Raw genomic sequence first — 16,489 nt, forward strand, 5'->3', positions numbered from 1 at the left:
AAAAAAATTCGACTCAAGTTGTTTTTCTAATGTTTGTGGTGTATCGCAAGTGATGCGAAGCTACGCATCGCCTCTGTGTTCCAATCTCTTCGCTTAGTTCTTCATTGATTACAAATGCTATTAACCTAACAGTCATGAATCCCAAATGAGCCTGAAAACATTTACATTTGTTATACTAAGGCGGGATGAGAAAGCTGTCAAAATGAGATATAGCTTTAATCTATTAACTAGTTTTATTCAGGTGTGTTTCACACTGATCTTCACCGAGTGTTTCGCTTTCGTATATTCTGTAGTTTCTTATCTGATCCAACTAATATACTTTATTTGCTCATGAATTTTCTATGTTTCTAAAGTTATAATTAAAATGAGACATCATTTTCTTAACAGAGTGCTGTAGAACGTTCGGATTTTTTCTTGTTCTTATTACTCTCCGAGCTGGTATTTTTTTGTTCCGACTTTCGATACGAAAGTAACGGAATATTTGTGCTCGGGGTGGGTTTTTTTTTCTTCAGACAAATTTCGACTTTTTAACTATCCATTTTTGACGGAATTTTTTTTTATCATTCAAAAGGTATTGTTGTCCTGAGCTCCGATTTGAAAAAATATTTCACCTGTGATCATTTATCGTAAATTTATGGGGGTTTAAAGATTGTCATTTTGGCCAATTTGGGACAATTAACGAGCGATATATTTCGCGCTATTAACGCGTAAGCGGAGAGTTAATTCGTCTTAAAATCGTTCCAAATTGGTTAAAAGAAGCTTATTTGCCATAATTGATTGGTTACAAGGAGCTAAATCTATCTTTTTGTACTTTAAATGGCGCGTGGGGGGATGATTTTCATAAAAAATTTCAAATTTAAAAATACAATTTTTTTAAAATTTTATTACATTTAATTTTTTAATGTTATTACTGCTCCATAAAACCTTAAAAGGCAGTCGGAACATTCAGGGCTTCGCCCTGATACGAGCAGTCTTGTTCGTTTTTTGAAATCAAATGGAAAAGTAGGAAACTATAGACAAACAAGTGAAAAAACATGTCAGCGTTAAATTATTATTTAATTGTAAGTCTTTTTGGTGCTGAAACATGAAACTATTTTTATGGTTTCACGAAATGTAAAAAATGAGTAAATCAAGGGTTTTCGTTTAATAAAGTTTCACCTAACAGGCTTTTATGAAGTAAAGTGTGCTAAAATTAGATGTTTTGTGTCAGCCAAATATTACAAAAAAAACGAGCTGATTTGATTCAAAATGATTTGCAACCTAACGTGGGAAGAACAAGAAAAAGAGTGATGATTCAAAAGTATGAAGATTGCTTTGCTACTTTTGTTGATATTCTTTTTCATCCGAGAAAGTGTAGCTCTCCTGAAGGTGATCGATTCTGCCTCGCGACAGTTTAAAACCCTGGATGGATTCTGGGATTTTCTGCCAGATTATAGCGCTGAAAGTGTGAATGAAAAATGGTGGCTGAAACCGCTGGAAACTGTAAGTACTTTCTCTATTCAAGCTGAAAATGAGCTTTTAGAAGAAAAATGAGCAGTTAGACAAAGAGCGGAAGTGTTCTTCGCTTCAACTCATAAGTTTAAAGAACTTTTGATGTACCTCCTGTACAAGTGAGACAGAATGGAATCTTCCCATCAAAATAGAGTTTAGCTCAAGTAATTGTTTTAAATCTGCTCATTTCATGAATTGGTAATAGTTTTCAAATCAAAGTTCGTTTTCCCAATTATGATCACAATTTGCAATCAGCAATGGTACTGTAAACGAAGACTAGGCTTTTCCTCGTAAACAACATCGTTCACAGAATGGTAAGTTTAGAAGGAATAGTAAATTTCACGCTCTATTTCTGAGGTCTGGGGTTCGAGTCTAGCCCGGACCTTTTTTTCAGTATGTATGGAATTGAAAGTTTTTCCCGGAAAAGAATGCATTTTTGGCCTATGGTTTAATCGTTTATATTCTGTCGGCTTGGTCGCAATCCGGTTCTAACTCGAGTGCAGATAATTTTTTTGTTTATTATCATGAATTTATTGAAAAAACTGTTTTTCATGTAAAAAGTTCTGAAAATTAGCTATTCATAGCACCTACCAGCCGGTTCAACTACAAAACTTGAAATTGATTACTTAGCGACTACTGCCTTTTTTTAACTGTGCCCCCTCCCTTAGAGCCCTGGTAACATCAAAATTTTTAATTGGGGGCTAAATCAGACCATGATTCCTTCAGATTAACAAGTGTCGTGTTCCATAAGCAATGTTCTGGATATCTGAAAAAAAAAAAATTTTGAAAAAAAAACTATCAGTATAATTTGTAATGCTGTTTGCGCTTGCGATGAGCAATCGTTGTCAAACTGGAGTATACCCTTTTTTTTAAAAAAAAATCACTGAATAATTTCCGCACCATTCAATTGCGCTGCTACCAAACTTAATCAAATTTAACTACTGGGTACAAAATGTATTAGTGGACGACTCAAGGATTACGATCGAATCCGGTCAGCACCTGTTTTTTTTTTAAAACTTAAAGTGTTTATAATCAAAAAATGATCGGACTATGGGTTGTCTGCTTATGGTTTGTCGCAAATTGGGAACTTTATTTAGCTTAGACAGTTTTCATTCCAGTTGATCAAAATTGCAACCAGGAAAAGAAAATGTTTTGGACAAAATTAATTGTCAAAAGTCTCCCTTACAATCATGAAAACTAATTCAACAATTTCACAGGAAAAAAAATACGAAATTAGATGCAAATCTTTTGAGAAAAAAATAGGCTTCAGCTGCCTTAACTTTTTTTCGAACTAAAAGTGAAAAAATGAATGAGAGAAAAAACACTATTGAAAAAAAAAATTTGCTGAGAACCTCAACTAACCTCACTTTCAATTTTTTTTAACTTTTATTGGCTTTTTTTGCTAACAATTGCTTTTAAAATACGTTTAATTATCAGAAAACTAAGAAAAAAAATTGTTATTTTATTGTGTTTTTGCACCGTGTTTTTGGTTTGTTTCCTGCATTTTAGTATGTTTTTTGTTTCCTTAATTCAAAATTATTTGAGACAGAAAAAAACAAAAGAAGAACTCGTTCGCTTCTCGGAAATTTCAAAAATTTCAGTTGTCTGTGGATGAAAACAAAACTAGGTAATAAGAAAAAAAAAACCATTGCCAACAAGGACTAGTTTATTTTCTGTAATGCCAACATTTTTGCTCATTCAATCGATGAAAATTTACTAGCTACATTGAGGTCCCTAACTCAAAATTTCATTTTTGAGGGATTGCTCGACTCTCCACAAACTAGAATTCATTAGAGTTTGCATGCTTCACTTTTCTGCGTTTTTTTAACCTTCGGAAGTGACACTAGCATACAATTTCATTGTTTTCTCTTCAATTGCTTTTCGGATGCATGAAGTTTAGCACTTGTCGCCCTATTAGCCCTCGGTTAAATTTTGATTGGATTTCCCATAGTTTTTAAATAGTCCACATGGTCCACATTTTCATATCGAACATGCCCACGGTCGTTTTTACACAAAATCGTTCAGGTGTATTTTTTTCTCATTCATTTTGTTGCTTTTTCATTCAAATTTTGTCGTAACTCGTAAAACCTGTCCACCTACCTGACAAGTTTGACAATAACCGTAGAGATTATTATATGGAGTAGATTGTTATAAAATCAATTCTCCGTAACAATAGTGTATCCCAAGTCTCCAAAAAAATTAGGCAAACCACCAAGAACTTTGTTTTTATTTTTGTAAAATTCAACCGAATACTTTCTCACATAAAAAAAGATTTTCGATTAGAATTGAAACCTTAATTGTTTATCGTTCCTGAGCGCTAAACCGCTCTTTAATTTTAGAACAAGTAGTTTGCAAGTCGCTCACTTTTTCTGAAGTTCACTCTTGTCAGATACCAAGTTGTTTGCCATCAGCAGCAACGCCTCTCTCACGGTCTTATCCATAACCTGATTGATGATATGATTATTCTGCTGTGAAATATCCATGATGCTTAAAAAACGTCTTCAATACGATAAGTAAGATCAATTAAAATTGAATCCAATTGATTTTTTTTGTTAATTCAAACATTGTAACTCACGTTTAAATTCTACCAATCAAATTTTTTAGACTAAAGCTTGCCTTTGAAGGTAAAACATAAGCAATAGTTTCTCAGCTATGTTCGATGAGAGAAACAAGATGAAAGCGTAGAACCTCGGCGTAATCTGTTCTCTAAAAATGACTGACAAAATGAATCTTTTTACAGATAAGTTTCTGCAAATTTTCGAAAAAAATTTCTGAAAAGAAAGCACTAAATGAATTTTTGATTACGATTTTTTTGGATTAAAACAAAGTTTTTTGCGAGTTAAACAAAAGCGTTGCCTATCGTAAAACCTAATTTTTGGTTTAAAGGCTAAAATGAAACTGAAAAACAAAAACTTTAAGCAGGTTTTCTTTACAAAAACAAATTTTTGGAATTTTTTGTTGTCGTTCGAATCCTAGTCGAAAGGTTTTATTATAACACAGCATTTGAAACGTTCTAGCAATTTATTCTGGTGCCCTTTTTCGCTTCAAAAAATCGAAAAAAAAACTTCAACAACCGAAAACAGTGTTCCTCCCCTTTCTCAGTGGTCAAAGATATAAAAAAAAGCGGTGGTGACGAGGCGGCTTTTCTTCATTTCATCCTTTTGATTTTTCCGGAAATATATTCTCTAAAATGCTTTTAAGTTTGACTTAACTTGTTTTAAAACAAGTTAGTGTGAACAATTGAATAAATTCTATCAACTTCTTCTCCGTGCAAATTGTGGTGTGAAAAAAATTGTAAGACCGGATGGGAAAGTGGAAACGAGCCGAAGTTCTTAAGGTCTCTACCTGTCGAATCCCAGGACCTACTCAGCATTTTCAGGGATTTGACCCTTCACCAGCCAAATTTCGTAACCAACTTTTGTCCGACCGAGTCTAAAGTTTTTCTGAAAAGGGAGTGCGCGTTAACAGGAAACGCAAAACCTTCCAATAACCACCCCAAAACGGGGCAAAAAATTTGTTTAAATAGGGTCATTATGTTGTTTTAAGAGAATTTTTTGGTATTTTCGAATGATTTAAAAAAAAGGTCATCAAAATATTCGAAAATCCGCGCCTCCTCATCGAAAAATTTTGAATTTGCCCCTGGGAGATCCGTTCAGAACTTAGCGCCTCTTTTGTTGACTGGTAATAAAAATACTCGGTTTTCTATTTAGTACGGTGAAGTGATACAGATGCCAGTGCCCTCCTCCTTCAACGACATCACCACAGATGCCAGACTAAGAGACCACTTGGGGTGGGTGTGGTATGAGACCTTCTTCCCCACCCCCACCCTGTGGCTGAACTCAAGTGGGGGCTATGACTCATCTGAGAGGCAGATTTATGTGCGATTCGAAAGTGCACACTATTACGCCATGGTCGTAAGTACCACAACTATACAGTGCTCATTTAAATTATTCCGACAAATCGCAAAAATTTTGACATTTAAAACTCATTTTTCTCATATTGAGTTAAATTTAGGTGAAAAAAAATGGCCACAAATTTACTTCGAATTTTACCAGAGTAAATAGATTCAATTTGTTTTGGAAACATTGTGACCAAACTTTTTTCCCCAAAAACGGATCATTTTTGGCTTTTTTAATTAATCAAAAATTACATCAAAGCTACGCTTTATATCCAAGTAAGCATCTTACGTAGCCCAGGAAATGTTTTTCCTCCACAAAATTTGTGCAACACGTTTAAAAATTGTTTTAAGAAAAGGTTTGTTTATTCAGTAAAAATGACACTTTTTATCAAACAAAGATAAATCAATTTCAACAAAATTTTGGAGGTGATTTTTTTGTTGGGCTTGGCAGGAAGCTTACTTCGATATAATCCGTACAACAATTGACTTGTTAATATTGGCGTAGTAATTTTTTATTGATCAAAAAAGCCAAAAATGATCTGTTTTTGCTTTGAAATTTTGGTCCCGAATTTCTCACAAAAATTGCACCAAGTTACTTTAAAACTCTGAGCACATTTTGTTCAGACCATTTTTTTAAAACAAAATTTGACCCAAGTTGAAAAAAAATGCTCGAAGAGCTCAACTATTGTGAGTACGGGCGATATAAAACAACAATGACACTCAAGGCTAATCGTGCTTGTAACGAGTAAAACCCCAAAAAAATTTACGTGTAATTAAATTAAGCACGCAGTTGAGAAACAAAATGATGATCAAGTACGCAGTTGAGGTACAAGATGATTAAACCCAGAATTTTTTGATCAGATGGTAATTTTTGAGAATAGATATCGAGTGATGAATAGATGTTTCGAGTTTTGACCGACTCGAAACAAATCATTTGTTTTTCAATTATGTTCGACTGATGAAAATGGCTTCAAACGTGTTCGACCTAGGAAAAACATTTCGACCCAGTTCGACCGAGCAAAGTAGTTTGACCGAACTCGCAAGAATATATGTTTCGACAAAGTTCAACCAAGCAATTTAATCAAAGTTTAAAGTTTATACTTTTCGCATAAAATTTTGTGTCAACATTTGACCAGATCAAAAGGACTACAGTTACTGGAATGGGAAATTTTCATATAGCATCAAGCTTCAAGCTGCGCAATCAAACGTGGCGTTTTAAATTAAATTGTAAAATAAATGTTATAGTAAAAAAATATTCTGAAAATTGTCACAAAACTTATATGTTTCACAAAACTTATATGAAAATTTTCACAAATTAGTATGTTTCTACCGTGGGAACCCTTCTATTTTAAGTTTTTGAAGTAAACTCCTCGTCTTTCTGGTTTACCGTAAAACAAAAATTTCGAGTAATAGTTGCTAAAAGTCTTGCCTTGAGCCAAATTTGACCTTGAGTTTCAATTAACTCAATTTTATGTTTCGACTTTGTGTTCATCTTTATATTTTTGGCTTTGTATTCAACTTCAGATTCCGAGTTTGTGTTTGACTAATTGTTTTGGTTGAGTGTTCGACGGTTTAGTGTTCGGTTTATTGTTTCGGTTTAGTGTTTCGGATTATTATTTGACTTTGTTTTGACTTCGTAATCAACTGTAATACCTGCTCGATCAGGGGGTTTTCCGTCAAAATTTCACATGAGTTCGAAATATCGACCCGGGAAAACTCGTAACGACGAACATTTCTTTGAACTTTTCCCTTATTTTTGACCTATAAATTTAATTACTTTTTTCATTGAAAAATTTACGAAGTTAATATTAAATGATTTTTCAAACTGTAACTTTTATCGATTAATTTAAAAGGCGGGCTTTGTTTTCAATGCATATGCTGCAATTCATCGTTTGTATGGCCACCAATTTCTAATACTTCCCAGCAGCATCCGTAAGTGTTATAAATAAGTTTTTTAGTAATTTTAACAGTAGAACTATATTTTGAGGTTATTCGAAAAAAGTTATGGGCAAAGGATAAATGTCGTCTTTCATACAAAATATATAAGAAATTGTACAGTTGCGCATTATCTTCTACATTGGGCAACTCGGAAACCCAATCGAGTAGAATAAAACGAGTGTTTTTTTTGCTTAAACACTAAGTACTAACTCAAAAATAGCGGCGCTCAAGATGTTACATTTATTTTGGTGTGCTTGCACAAAAATATCAGAATATAAATTTGCGTTTAAAATTTTGTCGAGTTTATTAGAGATGGCCTTGAACTTTCCTTGTACCTTTGAAACTGAATGACATTCGTAATAAAAAATTTGTTTAACTGAAATTGTGAAACTTTGTTTGACGTAATCGCGCTTATGAGAGAAGTCATTATTTAACTATAATTCACAACGTCTCAGCATCTGATTCATTGAGGTTTAAAGGATGCTAAACTGGACTGTTAAAGCTAATTGGTGTAAATTAGGCTTTGCTGTGCGTAATTTGTATGTTGCATAGATATTGTTCTGGATACTGCATGAAAAGAAATGTTTAAAAAAACAATGGAAAAATGAGGCATAAAACGCACAAATATGCACAAATATGCGTTTACAATGAAAATTTAACACTGAAATTTTCTCCCAACAATCTGAAAAAACTGAAAGGCAATCACAATTTCCAGGAGTTGATACCATTGTTCATTTGTGTCACCAGATTGCCGCTACATTGTTTCTATCTTAAATCTTTTTTTGTTTTTGTCAAACTTGTTTTTCCACATGGAATGAAGTTTTAACCAAGTTTTAAAATGAAATCACTCAATCTAGTTGCCTCAAAAATTATCATTTTTATGGAACGAGCCTTCAGTTTTCGGCAAAATTTTTTGAATGACTGATAATACACTTGCGGCGGTCAGTCTGTCCGTCAATTTTTTGTTGTGCTGCACATATATGGGATAGCAGTTTAAGTACACTGATGAAATACGCAACTGAATAAAAACTCTCGAAACTGAAGTTTGATCAACTAAAAAGGTGAAAACTCTTCTTAAGCTATGAGCTATAGCGGAAGTGCGGGGTTCACCGAATAATACTAATTAACAGCATAGCCCCTCAGCGGCTATTTGATTGGGATTGAAAAGATGACGAAATGGACCGTTAAAGCTGATTGGCTTAAGCTATGCTTCACAAGTCTGAAGTTTTATTGCTTAATTGCTAAAAAAAAGGCGAAAGGACAGATAATAGGGCAAAGTCCTGAATTTTCTGATTGTCGTATAAAATCGAGTTAAATTTGATTTAAAAAAAGTTGATTAAAACAATCGAAAAAGCGTTTTCTTTTCATTTCTTTGTTTTATCCCCCTAACGGCTATGTAAAGTACACAGTGATATGTTTTGAGTCTGGTAACACTATTATAAAAACAGATTGTTTGCCTAACTTCGGTGGCGTCCTTCATGATGAAGGGACAGAATGCCGGAAAAAAGTTTTTAGTTATTTCCTGCCAATCAGATTTGAGTCTCAATAATTCTCAAAGTAATCGCGAAAATCTCATAGAAAGCGAGAAAATCCAGGACACGACCTTTAATGTTGATTGATTAGAATATAAGCAGATACATGAACCTTCCACTATTTCTAAATCGAAGTCGCCTTTTGGAAAAACCGAGTCAGAGATAGGTCGAATTTTTTCGTATATCTGCTCGAATTCTGCAACAAAATTTTACTGTGCTGCTATATTTCATTTTCTGTTAATAATATTATTGGTAAAACTCAAAAGTCATGTAGCCAATAGGAACGTCCAAAGATTGATTAGTTAAGGTTTTTTTTAATTATTCGGTCGTTCCGCCATAAGAATTGTCTCCCCCTTCACTTCATTTTATAATAGTTGTAATTGCTTGAATTATATTATTTTTGCCTTTATTATCTCAAATTGCCAAAAACTTTCGAACCACAAAATTTTCGAACCACCGTATCGTTACAAAAATTGGTCACAAAAAGAATAACTCTTAAAGTTTGAGCTCAGAATTTCAAAAAATAACTCTTAAAGTTTCAGCTAAGAATTTCAGTACTTTTCAGATGATAAGCATTTTTGGCGACAAATTTTTCAGTAATATATTTAATAATTGCTCAATGCTTATACAAAAACCATAAAACTATCAAAAAATAAGAATTTTGATAGTTCTAAAGTTTTCATGACCAGAATATATTGTTTCAAAAAACATATTGTCTCCTAAAACAATAAAGAGATTTCAATCTGTCAAAAACTCAGCAGATCTGTTTTTGCGAAAACATGCAAAAAAATCTTTTGGTTAATTTTCGACTAATTGCAGAAAAATTTTTTTTTGATTCAAAGAATACAGTTGATTTGTGAACGTTGTGAACAATACTAAAGGTAGGAGGGAGAAAGTAAATGTGGGGAGAACAGCATCGGTAGTTCTGGTGCCCAGCAATCATATAATTGCGTGTTCAAATTGCGTGTGCGCTGCATTTAATTTGCAATTTACAAGGTGAGCTTCTGTTAGATAGCCATAGACTTAAACATATAACCCCTTCGGGCTGGGCTTCTGGCTGATTAACTAAAAAAGTATTTTCTTGTTTAGTTCATCAACGGCGAGTATCTGACCGAGCATTCAGTGGGACACCTTCCCTTCGAGGCCGAAATAGGACCACACCTCCTCACTCCATCCAATCCAGGCACCTCCCACCGAGGTGGAGGGGGAGGGGGACCGAGTGAGTACATGAACAGATTGACAGTGGCCTTGAACAACACTTTGAATGCCACCACTGTGCCGCCCTCTGCATATAATTACAAGCAAAACACCAGTCAGTACATGTAAGCGTTCAATTTCAAGATCAACTCAAAAATCAAGTCTTTTTCGAATAAATTTTAAGTTCTCTACTGGAAACAACTGTGGTTGGGTATTTGCTGTTCGCTAGAAGTTGGAGTCGCCTTAAAAATTCCCCCTCATCAAGATATATGGGGTTTTTTTCGGGAAGGAGAAGGTGGTTTTGGTTTTTGGATTGGAATTCATTTGACTTTTTTAGGGAATTGAAAAAATTTAAAGAGCCCTTTAATACGTCTCAATTATTTTTAAGTTGCGATAGCTGTTTTATTGGATTTTTGAATTTTGGTTACTCATTGGATTTAATGTTAACAAGGGAAAAACCATAATTTGCTGGAGGTCCATAATTAGAAGGAGCCGAAAAGTTATAGGCTTAGCTGGCCAGATATGAACGTTGTAAGCTAGTGATACAAAAAATCTTCTGACGGCGAGGTAGTTATACTTTAGAGGGGAGTTTAAAATTCGTGCCCCTATTGTAATAAGAGAAAATTTTTGTGGACATTGCAATTTACCGCCCTAATGTTTAAGAGTCGATGAGTATTTTTCAGACTTCTATATAGGTCGTGATGATTTTTTTTCGTTTTTTTTAGAAAAAGACTTAAAATTTCACTATCGAACAGCGAAAATTAAAACGTCACGAAAAACGTGATCGACTTGTAGTATCAAAAATGGAATTTAATTTTCAGATTACCCAGCGAAATAAAAAACTTACCTATTAATCCATTTTTCTCAAATTGGGTTAGTTTTATCAAAAAGTGCCAATCAGATATTGTTCTAGCAATTCAAAGAGCTTTAAGGGCATCTATTTTTTTCTTCGAAAAACGAAAGTTAAGATTTTTCAAAAATTAAGTCAATTTCTTTTTTACTTGCGTTCATTGACTCTTGTTCAACCCTCTGTTGGCTATGTTTTATATTACCAACAGATACCCAGCTGGCTATGTTGAAGTCACGTGGCAATTCGACTTCTTCAACTATGCGGGACTGCACCGACCGGTGAAGTTGTTCACAGTTCCCGCGGTGCACGTGGATGACGTCACAATAAAAACAGTGCCCCAGTCCGAAGACAAACAGACGGCCACAGACACATGTGAGAAATTTAATCAGGTTCATCGGGCGTTTTTCCATCCAATCCACCAATAGGATTTTCTCGAGGGGGGAGGATTTTCAAAAAATTTTCGAAAATTTTGACGACCTTTTTTTTAGTTCGACCAAATTGATTTTCCGAGCTCTCCTCAAGCACTAAAAAGACGCAAACTTTCTGCACAATAGGCAAAATGTTGAAAAAACAGGTCAAAAAGAAAGGCCGTTTTTGGGCATTTTTTGGAAAATTTTGACAAAAAAATCGCGTTTGTTTTGGCGCGCGCTCCCCCTCAAAGTTAGTATATATTGGAGCCAAAGGCGCCTTTCAAAAAAATTTAGGCTCGGTCGGCCAAAAATGGATTTCTTAAAAAGTACCAAAAGGTCCCCGCCCCCCTCCCCCTAAATCCGCCCAGCAGTGAAGTGAATGTCCTTGAAAAAGCAGTTTTTTCAACACTTGCAACCTTTTTGATTGAAGCTTTCTCAAAAATGCGGTTTTCAAAGTCTGTCCCCTGATTGGGTAAATGCATGAAATTGCTCCAATTGTCAAAACTGACTTTATAAGCGAGATGAAAATTACCAATTTTCATTCCATCTAATTTTATCCAAATCTCCACTAAACCGATTTACTACCCCGAACAGTGACTTAACTTAGCTCACTGAATTCTTTTTACGGTAGTTTTTCTGATCTATTGCAGCGGACCGTGACTTTGTTTACTGAATCTAGTTTAAAGTAATATATTCAAAGAGGAATAATACGTAATAAAATTCTCAGGCTTTAGGTTGGTGTTCTAAATTAAATACTTATTTGTAAAAAAGTCAATATACAAACTTTGACCCCATGCCGACCCAAAGGGTCCCCCCTTTGTACTATTTTGAGATATCCATGGGGCGCCAATGTATACAAATTTTGAAGGGGGAGCCCGCGCCGAAAAAATACCCGATTTTTCGGTCTACAATTTCTAAAAAATGCCCAAAAAAGCGTTTTTTTTCGGCCTGTATTTAAAAAAAATTTGGCCAAAACAGGATCTTTTTAGTGCTTTGGCAGAGCTCGGGAAAAAACGAGGAAATCCTAGATCCGCCCCTGATTGTAAGCCAGGTGATGACGGAAGATTGCTATAAGGATTTCAAGTATTATAAATTAGCAAACTTTGAGTTGAATTGGCCGACGGTTTCCCCTCTAACTTCGATCAAAAGCTGCTTTTCATCAAAAACCTCGTTTTAAAATTTTCGGAAGAAACGAGAAAATTTAGTTTTTTGAAGTTTCTATTTCTTAACTTAATACCCCACCTGCTAAAGGGCATAAAGAAAATTTGCCTCTGCTAACGTTTTAATAGGTACAAATGCTAGCCTTTGTTCAATTTGGAATGATTTAATTTGCCGCTAGCCGTTAAGAAGGTCGAAAAATGTCGCACATGAATTATCCCAATTTGAATTATAGTTGTCGAAGTAGAATTAAATTCAAACTATTTTTTTTTCAATATTAAGATGCATTAGTGTGTTTAGAGGGGGCTAATAAAATAGTCTATTGACTTATCTAAACTGAACGGTGATTGAGTGTTTTAAAACAAACGTTGTTTCTAACAAATTGAGTTAACACCATGCATAAGATAAAAACGCGGCACGCAAAACTGCATAACTGGCTCGTAAAATGACCTAATTTCAATTCCGCGTTAATACAATTCTTGTGTTTCCGATAAATGTCATCTGAATCTACCTTTTCTAAATCAAGCGATGAAAATGGACCTTCGGGATCAAGAACCTACGCACATCAGAGCCTCAAGAAGCCCGTTTCAAAGATAAGAAAGAAGCATAAATCGCATATTAAAAATTGTGCAAAACCGTTTATCAAAGCACTGAAACTGTTCGAGTCGAATATTGGGTCTAGTTGTTTAATATACGGATATCTTGAAAACATCATGTTTGAACTGGTTTCGCAAAAATCGTTTATAGACGATTCAGTGGATGAAATTTTGTTTTTGATGACGCAAACATTCACCAATGGAAAGAGTAACAACTTCAAAGGCAAAATAATTGAGTCGGCAGAACGAGCTAGCAAAAAATTTGATAAGTACTTCAACGAAGTGAATGGTACACACCCACCCAGCAAACAATTTTTCCCAATAAACTCAATTTTTCAATCCACGAAAGTCGCTGGCTTTGTCTGAAAAACCTGATTTGTCATCGTGTCCACAGACAGCAATCATCCCTAAAATCCAGTTTGTTCGTTATCGGAGTTTAGCTAGAAACTTCCACTTGCAATCAGCTACGGAAAAAACAGAACTGGAACAACTGACAACAACTACTCAAGCAACGAAAGATTTCTGGATTGGGTCGTCCGTTGATTTGCCAACATTATCGAAAGTTGCACTCAACTACGGGTTTCTGGTATGTTCGTCTGCTGTTGTTGAGAGAGTGTTCACGTACTACAACAAACTGCTGACGGAAGACCTACGCAGACTGGACCCCCCAAAAACTCAAATGATTGCTGTTTCTTTACGTGAATAGCAATAAAATTTGAAAAATTTCAGTTTTTTTTCCGCGTATTTTAGCGCATAAAGGCAAAATTTTTGGGTAATCAGCGCCTAAAAAAAAGAAAAAACTCCGCATCCCGCATCGCGTAATTTGCTAAAAATCTCCGCGTATATATCTAATGCCTGGTTAACACTGATATTGCTCACGCTGACGGAGTTCGCTAGATAAGTTGAAGGTGAGACGGGACCGGTTAAAAAATTGGATAAAATAGTAATAATGAATATCACAACCGGGGCGGAGACGCTTCCTCCTCGGGATTCGACCGTCTGACGACCCAACAGGTCCCCATTTTGTACTATTTTAAGATACCCATGTTTGTCTGACCGACCCTAAAATTTTTCTAAAGCCCCCAATGCACAAATTCACAATTTTTTTTTGGGGGGGGCTGGGCTTAAGATGCATTGTTTGGTTAATATTTTCTTAAATCAAATCCATTAAAAAACTTTTTTCGCCTGTTTTTTCATAAATTCGCTTTCTGCGCAAAAAAAGTGTAGATTCACAATTGGGTCTTTAGAGTAATTTGGGAGAGCTCCGGTCGCCTTCAAAAAGAAGTATAGAAAACGAAAATGTAATCTTTTCTTGTTATATACCAATTTGACATATAGCAAGATGCCTATACTCGAGAAATGTTTAGATCCACCATTGCATGGGCATAAATATATTTCAGAATGTATACAAAATATTCGGCAAAAATTGGCTAGTTAAAAACTGAAATTTGTTTGGAGAAAAAACCATCTGTTTTCCTTCACTTTCTTCGAAAGTACGAATAAAAAAATTAATATATGCATGTTGTTCATTCTAATGAGGTGTGTAGTCATCAACTTTTTTTTGCTAATAACATCATATTAATGTCGGCATAATCCGCTTCACGAGGTCCTGCTCTAAATTTCGTATAAATTCTTACCCTCTTTTGGCAATCTCGCAACACGTTGGCGCGACTTCGGCGGTAATTCCCTTGCCAATTGTCTTTCAATGCGGGTTTTTTAAAATATCGCGAGTTATCTTTTATTGCGCGTTGTCGTATCAAGTGCTTTCGAGGTCCAGAGTTCGACTCCTGGGCGAGAAAGGTGCCACAAAAAAACCATTTCATTGTTGTCGTCTTTTCCTTTTCCAATCCATTATTCGGTCAATTTCGGTTCACTTGGTTTGACTCGACCGTTGAACTCTGAGACGCTGTCATTGAAATTCAAAAAAATGTTCGTGAAACTCTCAAAACTTAGAACACCCCTTCAAAAACACGGAGGCAAATGATACGGAGACTAATATTTGATAATACATTACAAAGAGTGAGCGAACAAATGTTAAAAACAAATAGCTTGCAGTTGTTTTGGTTTCAGGGAACCTTTTCCTAACTGTCTGGTGCATGGGAGACGACACCTCCTCCGCCAAAATCAAAGTGGGTGTTCTCTTCCCCCGGACAAACAGTTACCTGTATCTGGGTGGTTTGGAGAACGGAGTTGAAAGGAAGATTAATATGACCCCTCAAAGTCTGTGGTGGCCATACACTATGGACACTAACTATGGACTCCTTCATGAGCTGACGGTGACTATAATTCCAGAATTTCTATTGATTTCTCTTTTAAACAATGTCTAATTCGCAATATGAGTAAATGTGATGACATTCAGATATAGACGTTTTTGCTGGGCTAGGGAAAGTTGCCACAAAAAGACAAGCTGAAGTCGGGAGCGGTATTTGAACTGTCTTCTAAGCTATCCAATTCCCATTCTAAAGGTCGATGGTTCAAGATCATTCGTACATAATCGTTTTCTCCTTTTCTTGAACGTGAACGTAAATCTATCCTTTAATTTTTTGAGAAAACGAAATTTTAAGATGGCAAAGTAACCATTTTTTTTTCAAGAATCCAGCTCACTTTTGAAAAATTCTTGTGAGTTAACCATAATCAGTCGACCAATGAGAGTTGAACCACATGTTTGTCGGTGCTTTCCCTCGTGGATAATAGTTTGATGGATCTACTTAACAATCTCTCCCCTTAGGTATCTACAAAAGAATCTCCACCCCTATAAATAAATACAGTAAGTTAGCACTAGAGCTTCTAGTGGGAATTATAGTTTTGCTGCATTAGACTAACTTATCTACCTAACAATCTGTCCTTTTTTCTGAAAGGGGGGGGGGAGATTGTTAAGTAGATCCAGTTTGATAATTATTTTATTGAGGTGGACGTGGAGCTTGATGGTGTTGTGGTGGACAGGTACACTCAGAAGTTCGGCTTCCGCCATGTCTCTCTCGACAACACCTCTCTCTACATCAATGGAGTGAAGACATACCTCACCGGAATCAACAAACACGAAGACTCTGACGTAAGTTATTGCATGGTAGCAAGTGTTCATGCCAACAGAAAAAAATAGTAGAAACCAGGGGCGGATTAAGGGGGGTGGGTGTCGGACACCCTTTTCTTTCAGGGATTCGACCCCCTGCCGACTCAAAGGGTCCCCCCTTTGGTACTTTTTAAGAAATCCACTTTTGGCCGGCCGACCCTAAATTTTTTCTAAATTTTTTCTTATATATTGAATGAATGACATGTTTCCAGCATAAGACCTAATGTTTAATGGGCTATCGAGTGCAACGTTTACAAAAGCTTAAATCAGAACGTCTCAGAATCATTCAGTCTAGAACTTTCTAGATTTTTTTTTGAAAAAAGTTCTGAACTATTTTAGCAAAATGAAC

At 35.4% G+C, this 16,489-nt stretch overlaps 1 protein-coding gene across 1 annotated transcript in view; it reads left to right on the plus strand.

The window, feature by feature from the left end:
* The first annotated feature begins 266 nt into the window (after positions 1-266).
* The window catches only part of LOC134854044 (beta-glucuronidase-like), a 34,604-nt gene continuing 18,381 nt past the window's right edge, over positions 267-16,489 (plus strand). The window contains exons 1-7 of the mRNA XM_063870113.1: positions 267-400; positions 1,302-1,482; positions 5,202-5,405; positions 9,949-10,181; positions 11,115-11,278; positions 15,141-15,346; positions 15,979-16,122. Of these exons, the coding sequence (XP_063726183.1) occupies positions 1,303-1,482; positions 5,202-5,405; positions 9,949-10,181; positions 11,115-11,278; positions 15,141-15,346; positions 15,979-16,122 (1,131 nt within the window). The 5' untranslated portion in view covers positions 267-400; position 1,302. The remainder of the gene's footprint in view (positions 401-1,301; positions 1,483-5,201; positions 5,406-9,948; positions 10,182-11,114; positions 11,279-15,140; positions 15,347-15,978; positions 16,123-16,489) is intronic.

Source organism: Symsagittifera roscoffensis, chromosome 9 (assembly GCF_963678635.1).
Source record: "Symsagittifera roscoffensis chromosome 9, txSymRosc1.1, whole genome shotgun sequence".
NCBI lineage: Eukaryota > Metazoa > Xenacoelomorpha > Acoela > Convolutidae > Symsagittifera > Symsagittifera roscoffensis.